Source organism: Suricata suricatta, chromosome 4 (assembly GCF_006229205.1).
Source record: "Suricata suricatta isolate VVHF042 chromosome 4, meerkat_22Aug2017_6uvM2_HiC, whole genome shotgun sequence".
Taxonomy (NCBI): Eukaryota; Metazoa; Chordata; class Mammalia; order Carnivora; family Herpestidae; genus Suricata; species Suricata suricatta.
The window spans coordinates 113,518,075-113,538,590 of NC_043703.1; the positions used below are offsets into that span (position 1 = coordinate 113,518,075).

Consider the following 20,516-nt stretch of genomic DNA (forward strand, 5'->3'; position numbering starts at 1 on the left):
AGTATGCTCCCATGGGTACACCTTGTTAAGTAGAAAATAGGCTACTAGAGCTTATGCACAAGTTCTTGTCTGATAGCAAAAACACTAGACCGTTCCTTTGCACTCGTGAAGACACATTGGAACTCAACTGAGAGTAACTATTTTTAGAAATAATCTTAAATTTTCCCTAAAAAAAAAATTCATGTACTTCATAAATGTGAATTGTTTTAATTATATATTCTACCCATCTGTTGCAAATCAGTGTATAGTCTTTGTATCTTATTTTTTATTTTGAAGAGAGTGAATGTATTATCTAGTAGTGTTCATCTCATGCAGCTAAAGTATAAATTAGATGAATCTCAAGAGACAAATCCATGTCCTGTGTATCTTATGAAGACCCTTGAGGTTGGCATTTGAGCTCTGGGGTTCCAGTGGAGTGTTCAGTCCCTAGGAGAAGGGATTCTGGAGAGATACTGAGATACCATAACCCTAACTACCATTCTTCAGCCTTCTTTCCCACCTTGCTGCACTGAAGGCTCCAAACCCCAGAAGTAAGATGCACAACTGAATTTTCAGCCTAAGGGTCACTTGGGACCAAAGTTATTTTCCTTGAGCTACTTCCTAAATCTCCCCACGTTTTTATCTATACACATACCTATCAAGTTTATATAATCTTGGAAAACTAGCATTTTTTTTGTTCCAAAATTTTAATTTTTTTAATGTTTATTTTGAGAGAGAGAGAGAGAGAGAGAGAGAGCATGTGTGAGCAGGAGACATATTTGTTTTCTAATAGACATACGTGTGTGTGTGCGCTTGTGTGTGCGTGTGTGTGTCACTCCTTGCACATAAAAACATGTAGGAATAAAATAGATTTGAAAAGAATGCCTATTTAATTTAAACTATTGTTTTTTTAAATATAGATTTTGAAGGTATGGCCTTCCTTGAAACTGAGCAAGGGAAACCATTTCTGTCAGTATTCAGACATTTAAGGTTACAGTATATTATCAGTGATTTGGCCTCTGCAAGAATTATTGAACAAGATTCTCTAGTACCTTCAGGTAAGAGAACATGATGGAATTATGATTTTAAGTGATATCTTTCTGATTATAATAGTACTATATGTCATTGAGAAGAATAATAAATAGAAATTATCAGGGCTCCTGGATGGCTCAGTAGGTTAAATGTCCGACTCAGTTTTGGCTCAGGTCATGGTCTCATGGTTCCTGAGTTTGTGCCCCTGATTGGGCTCCATACTAGCAGGGCAGAGCCTTCTTGGAATTCTCTCTCTCTGTCTCTCCCTCTCTCTCCCTCTCTCTCTCCCCCTCTCCCTCTCCCCTTCCCCCTCCCCTTTCTGTGCTCCTTCCCCCACTTAATGCTATCTCTCTCTCTCTCCTCTCTCTTTCTCTCTCTCACGCGCGCTCTCAAAATAAACTTAAAAAAAATAAATACTGACATAATGATGAACCTGTTTTACTTATTTTCATCCCATATCTCTCAAACTCATTTTAGCAGGGATTCTTATTTTTCAACATTGCATTTGAACTGTGTTCTATGGACTTACTTTGGGACTGCTGGATGAACTACCAGTGACTAGAAAGATGTCCTGTTCAGCTTTTTACTTGTTTAGATTAAGGCAAGAAAAGAGAGACGTACACACAAAATTACATATCCATGTTTTTAACTTGTTGAAGTGCTTTTAGTTCTAAAGGAGATTATTAAATCTCATTATTTAAAATGAGAATTTTAAGTTTTAAAATTACATTAAAAAATGTTTTGTAATGTTTATTTTTGAGACACACACACACAGTGCAGGCAGGGGAGGGGCAGAGAGAGACACTGAATTTGAGGCAGGTTCCAGGCTCTGAGCTGTCAGCACAGAGCCCAATGTGGGGCTTGAACCTATGAACCATGAGATCATGACCTGAGCCAACGTTGGACGCATAACTGACTGAGCAGGCACCCTTAAAATTAAATTTTATTTTATTTTTTTCTGAAATTAAATTTTAAAGCTTTTTCATGGGCTATATATATCTTATATGATATTGGAGAATATATATGTATAACCCTTTCATTCCAGTTTTATAAATGAGTCATGAAAAACATATTCTGTTTCTCTAGATCAATGCACTTTAAACTATAGGCATAACTATTAGTGAGTTGACTAATCTATTTTAATGAAAAAGGATCAACTCCCTTTTTTTTTTTATAAAATACATTAGGAAAGAATTTTAAAATCCAAATGCATTGCAAATAAGATTCACAGTATGTACATGTATATACTGACTCACGTAAACTTCTCATTTATACCTACTGAAGACAAATTATCTGTGGCCTGGATACTCAGCAGTTATTCTGTATAATAGCAAGAATATTTTGAGAAAAAGAAACATTCAAAGTGTATTTTCTAAAGAGGTTTAAAGAAAGATACCAATAATTCAGTGAAAGTCATCTGGACACTAGGGTTTGCCCTCTTTCTTCATGTAGAGATTGAAAAATCATTTAACTGGGGCGCCTGGGTGGCTCAATCGGTTAAGCCTCCGGCTTCAGCTCAGGTCAGATCTCACGTTCGTGGGTTCAAGCCCCGTGTCGGACTCTGTGCTGAGAGCTAGCTCATAGCCTGGAGCCTGCTTCCGGTTCTGTGTCTCCTTCTCTCTCTGCCCCTCCCCCTCTCATGCTCTGTCTCTCTCTGTATCAAAAATAAATTAAAAAAACATTAAAAAAAAAAAAAAGAAAAATCATTTAACTTAAGAAAATAGAAAAACTATTCATTTGGTTGGGTATAAATATGAACAGAAAAATAAATATGGTACTAAGCCAATTCTACCTATATAATAATTTTTAAAGATTTTTTAAAAATTAATTTATTTTGAAAGAGGGAGAGAGAGAAAATTCCAAGCAGACTCCACACTCAGCACAGAGCCTGATGCGGGGCTTGAACCCGTGAGCCATGAGATCATGACCTGAGCTGCCATCAGGAGTCAGAGGCTTAGCCTGCAGAGCCACCCAGGCACCCCTTTAGTTTTTTAAAATAAAATAAATAACATTTTAGTTTACATAGATTTATGAGGAAAATTATCCTTATAAAATGCTTAAATTTTATTCCATTTAGAATAATTTAAATTAAAATCTCTTTTTAATGAGTTACCTAAATCTGATATGCCAAAATTATTTTTTGACTGTGCATAATTCATCTCATAATTTAGAGATGGTTTATCTCCCATTAATTAGCAATTATTTTTAGATAATTTAATAAAGATACAATTTAAAATTCAGTTTTTTATTAAAATTCTGCTTTAGATATGTTTCTCATAAAAATTAATATGAGCTATGAAAAGGAAACTATTAAATTCAAGAATCTACTTTAAACCAATGATTTAAATTCTAATTTAAATGCATGGAATCTAAGCAAAGTCTAATAGCAAAGTAAAATAACATTTACCACTCAAAATCATTAAGCTATATTGGTATAGCATATTTGTAAAATATAAACTACCAGCTTTATTGCCATTTTAAACTTGACTTTAGAAGTGTTAACAATTTTATCAACTTCTTAAAATTTTTAAATGCTTTATGTTCTTCCATATTTACCACTCTTCTTTTATCTTTGCTTATTTTTATATCTTAGATTGGCTGTCTTCTGTGTACAAACAGCAGTGGCTTGCTATGCTTCGGGCAGAACAGGACAGTGAGGTGGGGTAAGTATATTAGATGATATAACTGTTCATTAAAAAGAAAAAGAAACTTGTGCTATGAATTTTTAAATGCATTTATTATATTAAAAAATCAAGAGGTGTTAAAGTAAAAATTATTAATCAACATTTATTCTTATATTTCTATAACATTATCAATATTAGTATCTTTCTGATCAATTAATGGAATGTTTGAATAGTCATTTGCTATATTTGTAAAAATTGAATAATTCATATACTTTGTTTGACCTAGTGTTGTATTACGATTTTTTTTCAATACTGAAATACTGCTTAGAATAATGCTTTCACAAAGCATGACTTTCATACTTACATATAGATAAAGGTAATTTCCTTATTTGTTGTAGTGTGAAATTCTGGTTAATTTTTATTAATTAACTAAAGAGGTGTTTTTGAAGACCTTTGAGTCTGAAATGAATTAACATAATCCAGTTACAAAGCCTCTGTAACTGTAACCCCAAAAGCATATGACACACAAAATATTTCTGTTTCCTTCATTTTAAGGGAAAGCAGATTATCGGTTCTTTCAATGTGCTTCCACATTTATTATTTGATCTTTATACTAGCTCCATGGGATAGGCCGTGTGAGGACACAGTCCGTCTGTGAGTGTATATGGAAGAGGCCTTAACAAGTTTGCCCTTTTGGGGCACCTGAGTGGCTCAGTTGAGCAGCCAACTCTTTTGGCTCAGGTCGTGGTCTCTCAGTCTGTGATTTCAAGCTCCATATCCTGCTCTGCGCTCATTGCCGGGAGCTTGCTTCAGATCCTCTGTCTCCTTTCTGGCCCTCTCCCACTCATGCTGTCTATCTCTCTCTCTCCCTCCCTCCCTCCCTCTCCCCTCCTCCCCAAAATAAACAAACATTTTAAAAAAGTTTGGCCTTTTTTGCTCTTTTAACCCATTTTTTAAAAAATGTTTATTTTTGAGAGAGAAAGATAACTCAAGGAGGGGAGGGGCAGAGAGAGAGGGAGAAAAAATCCCAAGCAGGCCAGTTACTGTCAGTGCAGAGCCCTGCACAGGGCTTGAACTCACGAATAATGAGATCATGACCTGAGCCAAAATCAAGAGTCTGACACTCAACCAACTGAGCCACCCAGGTGCCCCTATTGTAACCCATTTTTATAGACCAAAAAACTTTCTAAAATATATGACCTAGTTATGTTTATATTCAAACAGTGAGTGTATGAAAGTGTTATATAAATTCATGGTAATGATTATAAGATTATTATCCAAGACTCTCTTGGTTTCTATTTTATTTATAATTTATATTCCATCTTTTTCCATATATTCACAGCATATTTATCCTGCACAAAAAAGGATTGTTGAAATAGAAATCATAATAATAAACTTTAAAAAGTTAACTATTTAATGGAATTCAGATGCAGAGCATTTTATAATGTATGAAATATTTTCAAAATCATCCTACTTCTTTTGTATATCCAGTTTTTAAATGTTGAGTGTTCTTATTTTTTAAGATTTTCCTCATTGTATCTTTACTGAGTTAAGCATAGAGTCTGACCTAAGAGACTGAGCTGAAGAAAGTGGGTTTCCTTCCCTCAGAGTGTATGTATGATTATAGTAACCCAATGAAGTGCTCTATTTCACAGATATGGAGCATCTGCTCACTGCTATAGAGCTACTAACGTGAGGAAGACAGTGTTTTTCCTGGATGTTAGGTTATAATCTAGTAAAGTCTACTTCCAGGGTTCTCCTCTTCTATACTCTTCCACATTGCCAACAGGCTATCTTTCTTTTTTTATTATTAGTATTTTTTTAATGTCTTTATTTTATTTTGAGAGACAGAGACAGAGAGCGAGCAGGGCAGGGGCAGAGAGAGAGGGAGACACAGAATCAGAGGCAGGCTCCAGGCTCTGAGCTGTCAGCATAGAGCCCTACGTGAGGCTCAGACCCACAAACCATGAGATCATGACCTGAGCTGAAGTCAGACGCTTAACCAACTGAGCCACCCAGACGCCCTTACAGGTTATATATCTGGAGCAGAAGTATAATTGTGTCATTTCCCTGCTTAAATATGTCCAGAGATTTGATGAGAGGGACCATTGTTATTCTTTATGTGTGATATAAATTATGTTAACTTTTTTTAAGTCCCCATCTTTAAGAAATACAGTCTGAGGGGTGCCTTGGTGGCACCAAGTTGCTTAGCAACAACTTCAGCTCAGGTCATGATCTTACAGTTTGTGAATTCAAGCCCACAAAGGGCTCTGTGCTGACAGCTCAGAGCCCGGAGCCTGCTTTGGATTCTGTGTCTCCTTCTCTCTCTCTGCGCCTCCCCAGCACGTGTTTGCTTGCTCGCTCGCTCTCTCTCAAAAATAAAAAATATTTGGAAAAAAATACATTCTGAACTGTTTACAGATTAAGGGATATGATGTCTGGAGGATTAGCCTCAAAATGATCAGTCAGGAGGGATGTGGGGAGAAGTGGGCTTGGAATAAAATAGAAACAGGAGTATTAAAGTTAGACGGTGAGAAAATGTGGCTCATTATACTATTTTATCTACCTTTATGTTTGAAATTTTTTATAATAAAATATAATAAAAATAAAAATAGCCCAAATATCTTTTACTTCATCTCCTCTCATGCTCATCTTGGCTCCAGTTCATACATTTTGTATTCTTTTATGCTCCAGATTCTTTTTACCTACTATTCCTTCTACCTGGAATGCCCTTCCCCGGCATAGAATCCACTTCTGACCTCTATGCCAGCGAACTCCCTTCTCTGTGATGATCTCCCCTCTAATCCCAGGCAGTAAATCTGTGCTCTCTTCATGCTCCTAACATCACAACTCTCTCCAAATTATTGTAATTATTACTTATGTCTCTAGTTCTCTACTAGACTGAATTCTCGGGTGTTGAAGACATGTTTTATTAGTTTTATTTACGTTTACTTATTTTTTGTGTATTGTATTTGTTTCAGTATTTTAATTTGATGAAGTTTCTAGACACTTACTAAATGTTACATATGATGAATATATTGTATTACTTTTATCATTTGGAATTCCAAGCTAATAATAATGGCCTTTTGTTACCATAACTTGAAATAACATGTTTGTCTTAGTTGATTAAGGCCTTCAAAGTAGGAAACCAAGTAAGGATCAATTGATAAAAATCTATAGCTGTTTCTATTAAATATTGAGTTTGCATGGTTGTACTGCATAAAAGATGGCTTAGATGTGAAACAGTAATGTCCAATGATAGTTAATACCAAGTCACATCTTAAATAATACATTTTAACTTATTTTACTTAATAGTTAGACTTTTAAGTGTTTTATTTTCTTGATGAGCACAATTTCTTGTAGATTTTTCCCCTTCTTCTCTGATTTAGCTGAGCCCTAATAAAAGTATCCTAGAAGCCAGGGCAATAAATGAAACATTAAAGTTTAAATTTGTTTATTTAGGAAAAGCAATGGACTAGATTTAATCAGTGTGCTCTAATTTTATCAATACCACAAAAAGTTATTTTTAAATCTGTTTGCAAGTTTTTTATTTTAAACTTAATAATTCTTTTTAAACTATTGGCTGCCTATTTTCTATGAGATTTCACATCTTATATGTATTTCTAGGCCTCAAGAAATCAATAAAGAAGAACTAGAGGGAAATAGCATGAGATGTGGTAGAAAGCTTGCCAAAGATGGTGAAGTAAGTATGGGTTAAGACTTTTAATATTTTCATGCAAATTGTGGCACTATTAGTGTAAAATACACTTTAAGTAACAATCATGACACCTGCATGCCTCAGAAGAGCTTTTTCGGTACAGTTTCTGTACCATGATCTCCTAGGCAAGGCATTAGGTGCTCAGGGGTAATTGATTATTTAGCCCGGCATGAGAGTGTTGAGCTTTTTGTATCCAGATAAGAGCTAGGATAAGAGGATCCCTCAGCAATCCAGAAGTGAAAATAACTAAGAAATTATATGGAAGCTTTTATGTAATCTTAAAAGTGATTATTTCTAATTTATAATCAAAGACCTTCAAAGAGCACTGGGTGTTGTAGGTAAGTGGTGAATCACAGGAATCTACCCCCAAAACCAAGAGCAAACTGTATATACTGCATGTTCGCCAATTTGACAGTAAATTACATTAAACAAAAACAAAAGAAGACATTCGAACCCTTTAATTGCTACCCACATTTAGACTTACATTTTTCATTACCACATGTAAATGAGTATAAATGAAACAGTACCTACTGCTGCTGTGTCCAAAGATCCTATTTTCTATTTAACTTTTTAAAAAGCTAATTGTGATTCATTAAATTGATTTTAATAGGACATGAACTACATTTAAAAAAAATTTTTTTTAATGTTTTATTTATTTTTTTAATACAGAGAGAGACAGAGCATGAGAGGGGGAGGGGCAGAGAGAGAAGGAGACACAGAACTGGAAGCAGGCTCCAGGCTCTGAGCCAGCTGTCAGCACAGAGCCTGACGCAGGGCTCGAACCCACGAACGTGAAATCTGACCTGAGCCGAAGCCGGAGGCTTAACCGACTGAGCCACCCAGGCGCCCCGAACTACATTTTTTTAAAAATCCCACTCATTTTAACTTTTTTAGAAGTTATTTTATGTTTGCATTCATAATTGTGATGTGTTAACAGCGTATGAAAGGGGACTAGGCAGGTGTCTTCTTTACTCCTTAGTCTTCCTTGTTGCTGCTCCAGACCTTGTTCCTCCCTCGTGCCTGACTGAGCCGCGGTCCCTTTGAAGCACGGGTTCTGCTACACTACTCACTACTTACTGTAGCCGTCATGCACTGGGCTGGCTGCTTTCATCACTATTCTTGTCACTCTTGGTGATTTCTGACCTTCTTCCCCGCTGTGATCTCATGCTCCACCCTACCTCAGGCACCCATTTCCTGGACGCATACCCTCAGTTTTTTCAATACTAAATAATACATCCCCTTCAAAATCGCCTTCTCAAGCATACCATTTTCAGACTTCACTTCCTTTTATCTTTCTACTAGCACTCTCTGTCTAGTACCGGGCTCCCAACAATTGTTGAACTCCACAGGGATGTACAACACGTTGTTCTTACTCCATTTTCCCCCATTACCTTCTCACCATATCCCTACTTTCTTGACCTACATTTTATGTTCTATCTTAAAATTGGTCCCTGGCTAATAGTCTTAACTTTCCTTTTTACTCTGTCAGGCTCAGCTGGCTAAACCCCAATTAAATCCTGTGCCTGCTTCCAAAAAGATTAATATGACTAAAGAAAAATAGTGTACCCCACCAGGTTTCACCTGAATCTTTCTTAACTATAAACTTCAAACAGGTCTGCAGTGCTGCATGGTGGTCTTCCATTTTCCTAGTGAATTTATCCTGCCTTTCTTTGAGTACCTCTTAGACCTTCTCAAAAGGGGCAGTGCTACCAACCCTCATTCTTTTTTTTTTTTTTAATTTTTTTATGTGTTTTATTTATTTTTGAGAGAGAGAGAGAGAGAGACACAGAGTGTGAGCAGGGGAGGGTCAGAGAGAGAGGGAGACAAAGAATCTGAAGCAGGCTCCAGGCTCTGAACTAGCGGTCAGCACAGAGCCCGACGTGGGGCTCAAACCCATGAACCATGAGATCATGACCTGAGCCAAAGCCACACACTTAACCGACTGAGCCACCCAGGAACCCCACTACCACCCGCATTCTTAATGTGATGACCTTGTTTCTTTCATCATTCAGAAAATAAAAGCAACTGGAAGAGAATCTATATATCCATCTACCAAACCAGTTCTGCAGTCTACCTGCAGCTGTACCTGTGTGCTGTGCTCTTCCTCTTAGTAGACTAGATGAGCCGTCTGCTTCCACCCTGGTCTCTCCCCTCCCCTCATTACAAACTCCATCCCTTTTCACCTATTCAGAACCTTTGCTCCTGTAGTTCACATTCCCTGTTATCTGCATCATCAAGTTTTCTCTTCTCCTGTGTCCTTCTCACTTAGCATATAACATACTATATATACCACCACCCATCCAGGACCATACCCTGACCCCACATTCTCTCGCCCAGCAGTCCACTTCTCTGCATCTCTTTTAAGCCAAAAACTCATTTTAAAATGTTGCCCATATTTGTCTATATTTCCTGCTTTCTGGTGCTCTCTCAAATTTACTCCAGTTCATTTATCCCAGTAAACTCCAGTGAAACTGTCATGCTGTTTGTTGTCAATTATTTCCACATTGCCAAATAAGCAGTTTTTAGTTTCCCGAAAGCTCTGGGCGACATGATGAATGTGCACTCACTCTTGGAGATTTTCTCTATTTGACTTTCAGAACAGCATGTTCTGCTAGTTTTCTTCCCAATTCATTGGTTGCTCCTCCTAAGTCTTCCAAATCTTCACCTACATCCTTTTCTTTCTCAACAAATGTTGGCATAACTTGAGGTTAGGTACTTGGACTTCTTCTCTGTCTATGCTCACTCTGAAGTGATCTCATCTGTTTCACTGATGACTTCGTATATCCAGCTACTTACTTTACAAGTTTCTCAGAATCCTAATAACATCTTGACTATAAAAGTCCCAAGCTGAACTTTGATTTTCATCCCCAAACTTTCTCCTCCCCAAGTAATTCTCTAACCTATAAATGGCCCCTCTGTTAATTCATTGAATAAGCTCCAAACTTGGATTCTTCTCTCTTAAATACCACACCTGGTATTTATAAGAAGTTCCTTCAGACTCTACTTTTGAAATATATTCTTAGTGGGGCACCTGAGTGGCTCAGTCAGTTAAGTCTCCGACTCTGGCTCAGGTCATGATCTCATGGTTTGTGGGTTCGAGCCCTGTGTCGGGCTCTGTGCTGACAGCTCAGAGCATGGAGACTGTTTCGGATTCTGTGTCTCCCTCTCTTTCTGCTCCTCCCCCACTCGAGGTGCTCTTGTCTCTGTCTCAAAAATAAATACTATAAAAAGAATATATACATATATATTCTTAGCATGTCTAGCACTACCACCCAAGTCCAAGCCACCAGTATCTCTTGCCTGAGCTACTGTAGTAGCCTCATAACTGCTCTCCCTGTTTTTACTCTGCCTCTTCTACATTCTATTTTCCATACTACAGCCAAAGTCATCTTCTTAAAATGTAAGTTAGATTGTGTTACTTCCTTCCCCAAAACTTTCCATGAGCCTCCTACTGCACTTAGAAGAAATCCATGTTCTTCCTTACTGTAGACTACTAAGCCCTCCATTTTCTGGCACCCAGCTGACTCTCTGAACTCATCTGCATCTTCTGTCTACCTCAGTGATTGCCCTGGTCACATAGCCCTTCTTGCTATTTTTCAGATATGTCAAGCATGTTTTTATCTCCAGAGCTTTGCATTTCCTGGTCTCTTTGCCTAAGTCACTTTTTCCCTAGATAGGTACTGATCTGCTCCTTAGTTGACTCAGGGCCTTGTTCACCTAGTATCTCCTTAGAGAGACTTTCCCTGACCACCCGTCTGAACCAGCAGGCTCCTCAGCTACAAGCCCCCCTTCTCTACCCTGTCACTCTCTCCTGACAGTCTGTTCTGTTTTGTTCTCTTCCATTCCATCTATTCCTTCCACCCAAACATATACATATTTTACCAGGACAGAAACATACTCCTCTTCAGCCTAGAGCAGCACGTGGCACATAATATGTGCTCAGTAAATATCTGTGAGCTATTGAATTAATGTTGTAGCTCAGAGGGTCAACCAAATACTTGAAGCCCTAACTTTCCTTTGCTATACCATACCACAACACTTAATAGTCTCTCAATAACTATTAGGTGATAGATTAAGCAAACTAACTTGTGAACCTCATGATAGTATTTATGATAATTCAGTTGTGGGATGCCTGGCTGGCTCAGTAGGAAGAGCATGCAACTCTTGATCTCTAGCTCATGACTTCAAGCCCCATATTGGATTTAGAAATTCCTAAATAAACTTAAAAAATAAATAACTCCGTTGTGACTCTATTGGTTAGATACTTAAGAAATTTAGAGTATTTTAAAAGGTGGATTTTAACGGGTTCTTATTACCTCCATGTAGCTTCCTAGCCCCCTAAGCTATACCTACTTAGAGTTGCAGTGAGAAGCCATATTTCCTTCTTTTTTTAATTTGTTTGTTTTTGAGAGAGATAGCAAGCAGGATAGGGGAAGAGAGAGAGGAGAAAAAGAGAATCCCAAGCAGGCTCTGCACTGTCAGTGCACAGCCTGATGTGGGGCTCGAACTCACAAACCGTGAAATCCTGACCTGAGCTGAAATCAAACATCAAACACTTGCCTGACTGGGCCACCCAGGCGCTTCAAAAAGCTCTATTTCTTATGATAGAATTACAGTGTGGAGAGAGAATGAAGCGGATTATGAAGAGGCACTATTAGGAAAGTCCCTTAAAGAATCATGACCATAAAGGCTGTTTTTCTGGCCTTGAAAGGTATTATTCCTATATGATAAGCCTTTATATATCTTCACAGATATATTTTGTGTGGTAAGGTTTAAGGGAAACGGACCCAAGAGAGATATTTGGAAAGAGAGAAAGAAAAGACATTTTGAACTTTTAATTTGTGACTTGCTAGAATGATAAATGGAAGTAATCTTTCTCTTTTGTATTTCTTAGTACTGCTGGCGGTGGACAGGTTTCAACTTCGGCTTTGACCTGCTTGTAACTTATACCAATCGATACATCATTTTTAAACGTAATACACTGAACCAGCCATGCAGTGGATCTGTCAGTTTACAACCTCGAAGGAGCATAGCATTTAGGTAGGATGAAATTTCGCTGCTGCACTCCCCCTCCAGGAAAAAAGAAAGAAAGAAAGAAAACCTGATCATTTACACCAACAATAGTAGAGTTTTGGTAAGGTGCAATATATATGAATGCGCGAAGAAAGAATAGTTTCATTCCTGTGAAGTGTTAGTAATAGTCAAAATCAAAAAGTGTGGATCTAGTATGTCAGAAAGTATAGGCTGGAATATGAATGATAGGGATGGATACTAGACTTAAAGCTGTTGCCTCGCTGCTGTTCTTGCAAATAAAAGGTCCAGATTGACAAGACAGCAAGGTGTTTTTCCAGGAAGACACACCTGCTGTTGTCCTTAGCTCTCTATGGGATTTCATGTGTCCAGCTTCGCTAGTTGAGCTGGTTTTCTGGAGAGGATGCTGACAGATTGGAAAGTAGCTTAATGAGCAGATTTTTTAAAGTCATGTATTTGTGCTTACCTCACACAATATGGAAAAATTAACTCAAAATGGATCAAAGACCTAAACATAAGAGTTAACTAAAACTCTTGGGGAAAAAAACATAGAGAAAAGCTTCTTGACATTGGATTTGGCAGTGATTTCTTCAACATGACACCGAAGCACAGGCAACAAAAGAAAAAAATAAATTGGGACTTCATCAAAATTAAAAGCTCTTGTTTATCAAAAGGCACTGTCACCAGAGTAAAAAGGCAACCCATAGAATGGGAGAAAATACTTGCTGATATTTGAAAATTTGCTGATATTTGAAAATGTGTATCTGATAAGGAGTTAATATTTAGAATATCTAGAGAACTCCTAAAACACCACAACAAAAAAATAAACAATTTCATTCGAACATGGGCAGAGGACATACGTAAACATTTCTCCAAAGAATATATACAGATGGCCAATGAGCATTGCTTCATCTTTGAAAGATCACTAGTCATCAGAGAAACACAAGTTAGGTACCACCTCAAACCCATTAGGATGGCTATTATCAAAAATAAAACAAATGTTGATGAGGATGTGAAGAAATTGGACCTTTGTGCTTTGCTAGTGGAAATGTAAAATGGTGTATCCTTTGTGGAAAATGAAATGACGTTTCCTCAAAATATTAAACAGAATTACCATATGATCCAGCAATTCCTCTCCTGGGTATCTTCCCAAAAGCAGGGACAGGGACAGATATTTGTACATTCATCTTCATAGCAGCTTTATTCACAATTGCCAAAAGTTGGAAGCAACCGAAGTGTCAATCAACAGAAGCCCATGTAGATACTGTCCATACCTACAATGGAATGTTATTCAGCCTTGACATGGAAGGAAATTCTTACACATGCTACAATATGAACCTTGGTGACATTATGTTAAGAGAAATAAGCCAGTCACAAAAGAACTAATGCTATATGATTCCACTCATGGTACCTAGAAAAGACAGGTTCATAGAGCAAGTACAGTGGTGGTGATTAGGAGTTGAAGTTAGGGGAGGTGGGGAATTTATGTGTGCTGGGTACAGAGTTTCAGATGGGAAGATGAAAAGGTTCAGAGATGGATGACAGTGATGATTGCAGAACAATGAATATTTAATACTGAAATCTGCCACTTAAAAATGGTTACAGTGGTTAAGTTTTATGTATATTCTACAATAAAAGACATTTATAAATTATTTTCTACCCTAGCTATGTATAATAGCACACACTTATAAATCTAAAAGGGATCAGTTTAGAATGTGAAAAGACTTAAAAATATTTTATCAAATTAAACAGTATGGAAGAGAAAAGTAAATATTAAGGTGTGGGAGGGCTTGTTTAAATTAATCTGTAGTTTAAAAAATCATGTTTAGGGGCACCTGGCTAGCTCAGTTCGTGGAGCACACAACTCTTGATCTCGAGGTTGTGGGTTGAAGCCCCACATTGGGTGTGGAGATTATGTAAATGTAAAATCATATGTTAATTTTTTTGTGTTGTTTTTTTAATCCTAGATTACGTTTGGCCTCTTTTGATAGTAGTGGAAAACTAATCTGTAGTAGAACAACCGGCTATCAGATACTTACACTCGAAAAAGATCAGGTAAGTCTGATCACCTTTCTGTCGTTTGGTTAGATAGTATTTGTCTTCTTAATCCTCTTTTGAAAATTCTTAAGGAGAATTAACATTTGACTTAAAAATGGGTTTACAATATTTTTGAAGGTAGAGATGAAAGCACCATGTTTGCTTATGCATAATTTATTCCCATGTCATTAGAAGTGTAACTAAGATGATAAAAGAAAAAAGAAAACTCAGTTTGATTTGAGGGGCAGGGAAAAGCTGATAATAGGGTAATAATTGTTTATCCAGAATACCTTCCCCAAAAGTTATGAATCTGAATTGCTTTGTCCTTGTGTGCATAAATGCATTTGTTTATACATTAATAGCAAACACCATGAGGATAACTCGGTGTCTCTCCATAGCTCCTGTATATTAAAAGAACATCATCCTCTAGCACAACAGATTTCTAAAGTAGCATCTGTAATATTCCCAAAATTCTCTCTAAAGCCATTTGTTCCTTCATATATCACCTGCATGTAGAAGTTTCAAAATGTCATGATGAGAAAGTAAGCCATTTTCAAAAAGTTATAGGAGAGTTGATAAAATATGAAGGAAGTTTACTTCTATGCAAACTAACCACTGGGGTGCCTGGGTGACTCAGTCGGTTGAGCATCCAACTCTTGATTTTGGCTCAAGTCATGATCCCAGAGTTGTGGGATCAAACCCTGCTTCAGGCTCTGCACTGAGCCTGCTTGAGATTCTCTCTCTCCCCCGCCCTCCCACCCTTCACCCCCGCTCGTGTGTGCGTGCACTCTGTCTCAAGTAATAATAATAATAATAATAATAATATGTTAACCACCATTCCAAGGGACATACTGTTTTAATAAAGGGCTCAGAGCCTATACTTCACATAAATTATTAGAATTTAGCAGTTTTCCTCACATGGTAGGGACTCTTACAGAACATTAGAATTTAGCATTGCAAGGAACCTTAGGTTGGTTGTTCTGACCTCATATACCCTATATGAGAACTCCTTTAACGACATTCCTAATGGGATCCTCCACTAGTTGCAATTCAAGCGACAGCTCTCTCTGAGAGAGAAGGTAGATGTATAATAAGAAAGTTCAAATCTGCCTTCAGTAGGTCCCTCTTTTGGTTCCTCTAGTGCCCTCTGGAGCTTCATGAACAATGGCTTATCTTTACCTTCTATCTGGAACATCATACAATACTGTCATGGCTCAAAGCCAGAGATTTTTTTTTTAAACCACAGGCCAAGATAATAATTGTATTCCAAGTGTTCCTTGAGTTTATTCAGCAAACATCTGAGTCCCTACTGCATGCTAGGTTCTGTACTGGGAGTGGGGGAAATAAAGAGGAGCTTGTGTTATATAGCTTAGGCTAAGTTGCATGGTAGTGATGAGCTCAGAGTAGTGCATTATGTTAAGTCTGTAACTCTTACTTGGGATTGGGGGCAGTTGTGGTTGTTGGGAGAGGAAGAGAAGGGACAATAGCTCAAAGAAAATTTCCTGTCTGGAAAAGTTGAAAAGTAAATGGATACCTGAATCAAGCCTCAGATGATGACTAAGAGGGAAGCAAGGGAGCACAAGTCTCATTCAAGGAACTGAAAGAGATTTGGAAGAGTTCATTAGGACCAGAGCCAGGGCATGATGGGCTGTGGTTGGAGTTTGGACTTTTTCCTGAGATTTCTAGAGATCTGCAGAGGAAGATTGCAGTGGGAAGTTGTCTAGGTGTTTTTTTACATAGGTAATAGATGTTTGTTATAGAAAAAATAGAAAATATAAATAAGCAGAAAGGAAAATAATATATATCCCTCTTACAGACAACACCAAAATTAGAAGTGTAGGGAATCTGACAGGACAGAAACCTAGGGGACACCAGTATTACCAAAAAAGGTAACCTGGTGAGACATTTAAGAGCTGGAATGGGGAGTCAAAGCCTAATTGCAAGAGTAAATGTATAGATGGACTGGAAAGAAAGGAAAGAAGTAGTAGTAGCCAGTAGCTGATGGTTTGAATTTGAGTTGCTTTGGGACATTTGGATGGATTAGTCAGTTGAGCGTTCAACTTCGGCTCAGGTCATGATCTCACCATTCATGAGTTCGAGCCCCGCATTGAGGTCTGTGATGATAGCTTGGAGCCTGCTTAGGATTCTGTGTCTCCCTCCCTCTCTCTCCTCTCCCCAACCCCCACTTACACTCTGTCTCTGTCTCTCAAAAATAAATAAATTGTTAAAAAAAAAAAGGGGGGGGGGAAAGGAATGTGAGTTGCTTTATATCTAAGTGAAGATTTCTAGTAGAGAGTTGGATCCTGGAATTTAGACCTGAATGGTAGAATGGGGGGAAATGAGAGAACTCTAGTACAGGGTAAGTGGTGTGAGCCTCAGAGAAGCAGAGATTGGTAAATGAAGATGGAGAAATAACAGTCTGGAGTTAGAAATGGACGTGGAAAGATGCCACCGCCGTGTGGTGCTATGATGTGTGGGCTCCTCAGCTTCCACTCTATAGTGGAAGAAAGAAAATGAACTTCATGGTGCTTCAATGCAAACATGGAGGTAAACAGAGCCCTCAGGTGGAGTTAAAGGTTTAGTAAAGCTAGGATTAGGTCTGTCTAGTTTGGGGACCAGCATTCGGAATTAATACAATCTAATATTCAGAAATCGATGTGTCCTTTCAGCTCTCAAGTGATGTCCACCTGGCTCCCCCCTCTTTTCCAAACCAAGTTGGGACAAGACCAACCCCCACCCCAGCCTTAACTATATTCAAATGCTAGAATCTTCCTTAGAGTCTTTGTTCTGTTGTGGCACTGTATCTTGTTTTTTATCATCAAATATACCTATTGTCAAGGCATATGTCCTCAATAAGTTTAGTAAGTGTGACTTCACCTGGGTTATTGCTACAAACTTCAGCTATGCCAAGGTGACTCAAGTATCTAAAGACCAACTATGTTTGACATTGTTCCTCTCTGCTACCCCTGTTAGTGCCATCAGCCCATGTGATCACCTCACTTGACTCCTCATCTTATCCATCTTGTTCACTAACATTTTTTTTTAAAAACATCACTTTCCCTGTTTTGGGGGATAGAGATAACATGTGGGGAGGGGGTGTCACATTTGTATTCCATACCTTCCTTTTCCAGTTTATCTTGCTTCTCCCCAACAGAGAAGCTGTGTCTAGTTAAGCCTACATCAGTCAGTCATTTAAATGTTGCAGTGTGTTAGTCCCTCTTCATCACAGGAGCATGATCCTCAATAAAAAAAAAAAAATCAAACTCTAGGTTTAAACAGTGTTTAATAGTATGTTCTTCAAAATGTATAAAATAAGGCAAAGCTAATATATATTACTGCAGAGAATGTATCCAAGTATTCAAAAAGTAGAAGTTCCAGGGGCACCTGGGTGGCTCAGTTAAGTATCTGACTCTTGATTTCCACTCAGGTCGTGATCTAACAGTTTGTGGGTTCGAGTCCCACGTCAGGCTCTGCATTGACAGCATGGAGCTTGCTTGGGATTCTCTCTCTCCCTCCCTCTCTCTGCCCCTCCCCTTCTCATACTTTCTCTCTCGCTCTCAAAAATGAGTAAACTTAAAAAAAAGTAGAAGTTCCAGTCCTGCTCCTTTTAGTCTGAAGACTTATTACTCTGTTCACCAAATGCTGTTCATACATGGTTCCAAAAGGAGATCTGTAGAATCAGAGATGGTTACATCTGTGTCACGTATAGGATCAACTCCTATCTCTGAGATTTCAAGGCGTTCTCATGTGTACTGATGTAACTGAACTGGGAGTGGAATTTACATGATAATGGATTTTACATTCCAAGAGTAAGTAATATGTTTACATTAGAGACAGTGGAAGATCTTAGACAAGAGTAGGAACCATGCTTGTAGGTGCTAATAATGGCTCCCCACCTCTTTCCAAACATTTGCTACGTCTAAGGGCCATCAGGAAATGAAGCCAAATAAGTCTATATTTCTAGAATATATCTATTCATAAGATATGTAAGTACTTGGTAGAAATTTTTCAGTAATGAAAATAACTACCATTATTGAGTACTTCACACATGGCTGGCTTTGCTGAGCCCTCTGTGTGCGCTGTCTCATTTAATCCTCTAATCATATGAGGTGGGTGTTTTTATTCATTTTACAGTAAAGAAGCTACAGTTGACAAGTCATTGACTTGCCCAAGGTCACAGCTAGTGGATGGAAATTTTGAGATTTGAGCGGTGACTTTGAGACCTCAGATGCACGCTCTCCTAACCACCATGCGATCTCCTTCAGTTCACTCAGTTTAACAGTTTGGTTTTCTGGTTTTTTGTCTTGTCATTAAAGCCAAAAATTTGTTTTATAGGAACAAGTAGTGATGAACTTGGACAGCAGGCTTCTGATCTTCCCTTTATATATCTGCTGTAACTTCCTGTATATATCACCAGAAAAAAGAACTGAAAATAACCGTCATCCAGAAAATCCAGAAAACTGAGGATCTCATCAGTCGGAAGCAGCACTTTGAAAACTTTTTCGGCCAGCTTTAATTTAATAGCCCTACTGATATTCACATCTAAGGTGACTAACAATGACAAAGGCCTTATGAACTGTACAGATAATACAGAAGACTATTCTTATGCTCATTACATTTCTATGCATATATGGAAAACCATTTTGAAGCCAAGAATATATCTGTGAAACCATTTCTGTAATAAAGATTTTGACTCATGCTTTTAATTTAGCATCAGTAGAAAATCACTGTAGATAAATTTCACATTTCTCTGCAACCTAATATAGATTTAATTTTTAGTTTAAACTTTGATCCTACCTAATGTTAGTGAACCTCAGTTATCTATCTGTAAATTTATGTTTATTTGGCCAAGACAATGCTGAAGGAACAATTTGAATGGCCAATTATAAATGCTCTTTCAACTGGTGCATTTAAAGCTGTCCTTTAATGTTTTCAACTGCTTTTTAGGATTTCTCCTCCTATTCTGATATCCCTCCAAGCTATGTTTGTTTTTAATCATTAAATACCTTTTGTAGTTTGGAGACTAAGCTGGGGAACTTTTTATTTAATGTGAGCATTTTCATGATATTTTATTTTGCTTTTAATTTCGCTTTGTTACAATTTTTAACAAAATCAGCTTCAGACTTTCAAATGAACTTGAAAGGGAGAGAAAATCTATTTGAATCTGAGGATATTCCTTTGCCTTACCTGGTCTTCTTTGACATTCTATACAACTTCATTCTTAGGTCGTGGATTATTTATGTACCAAATATGACACTTTAAAAAACATTTTCATATTCTCTGATCTTCAGAATAATTTATGCTCAAATTTTGGTTGGGAATCCTATTTCCTACTTAAGCTCAGGACTTATAACTTCTGAATTGAGTGCCTTTGAGTTATACTGCTATAGTAGAAATTTCATGGCAAATGTAAATCAAGTCGGAGGATCTCATATAAAAGCTTATAATAAAGCATTAATGTAAAAATTGAACTTATTTTTATCAAAAATGAGATGTATTCTTGTCATGATTTATATGTTTGCTCCTTATGTTTACTGCTATTCTGCAAATAGCCATGCTCATCTTCTTTCCAGTCAGAGCAAGTGCCATTTGTGGTTAATGTATATTTTTCATATAAAGAATGGGAATCATTTTTATGTATCTGTATAAATAATAAATACCCATTTGGAAAAAGAATAAATAAGTTCTTACATAAAATGGACAAAAAAATTTAGTTGAAAACAGAATTTTTTTCTTTCCAATTAGATTTTTTCCCAGTTAGATTTAACTTTTGGAATTTGATAGTTTTTCTTCCCCAGTAATACATCCATAGGTTCATAAATTGCTTTTGTCCTTTCAAAATTCATCCCCTTTGACTTAAAGGAACCTTTTAAATGCCCCCTCCCCCACTCCCCAACCTGTAAATGTATCAAATATGATAATGCAGCTTTATCAAGAGGCTATTTTTTTTTTAAGTTTATTTATTTTGAGGTAGAGCACACATCACACACTTGTGCGAGCCAGGGAGGGGTGAAGAGAGAGGAGGGAAGAGAGAATCTCAAGCAGATTCTGCATTCTCAGTGCAGAGCTAGACACAGAGCTGGAGCTCATGAACT

At 37.5% G+C, this 20,516-nt stretch overlaps 1 protein-coding gene across 1 annotated transcript in view; it reads left to right on the forward strand.

Moving 5' to 3' along the window:
• Window positions 1-19,892, forward strand: part of GMCL1 (germ cell-less 1, spermatogenesis associated) — a 39,853-nt gene extending 19,961 nt beyond the window's left edge. Inside the window, exons 9-14 of the mRNA XM_029937535.1 lie at window positions 900-1,037; window positions 3,605-3,674; window positions 7,263-7,338; window positions 12,248-12,393; window positions 14,352-14,439; window positions 18,757-19,892. Of these exons, the coding sequence (XP_029793395.1) occupies window positions 900-1,037; window positions 3,605-3,674; window positions 7,263-7,338; window positions 12,248-12,393; window positions 14,352-14,439; window positions 18,757-18,885 (647 nt within the window). The 3' untranslated portion in view covers window positions 18,886-19,892. The remainder of the gene's footprint in view (window positions 1-899; window positions 1,038-3,604; window positions 3,675-7,262; window positions 7,339-12,247; window positions 12,394-14,351; window positions 14,440-18,756) is intronic.
• Window positions 19,893-20,516: the final 624 nt, after the last annotated feature.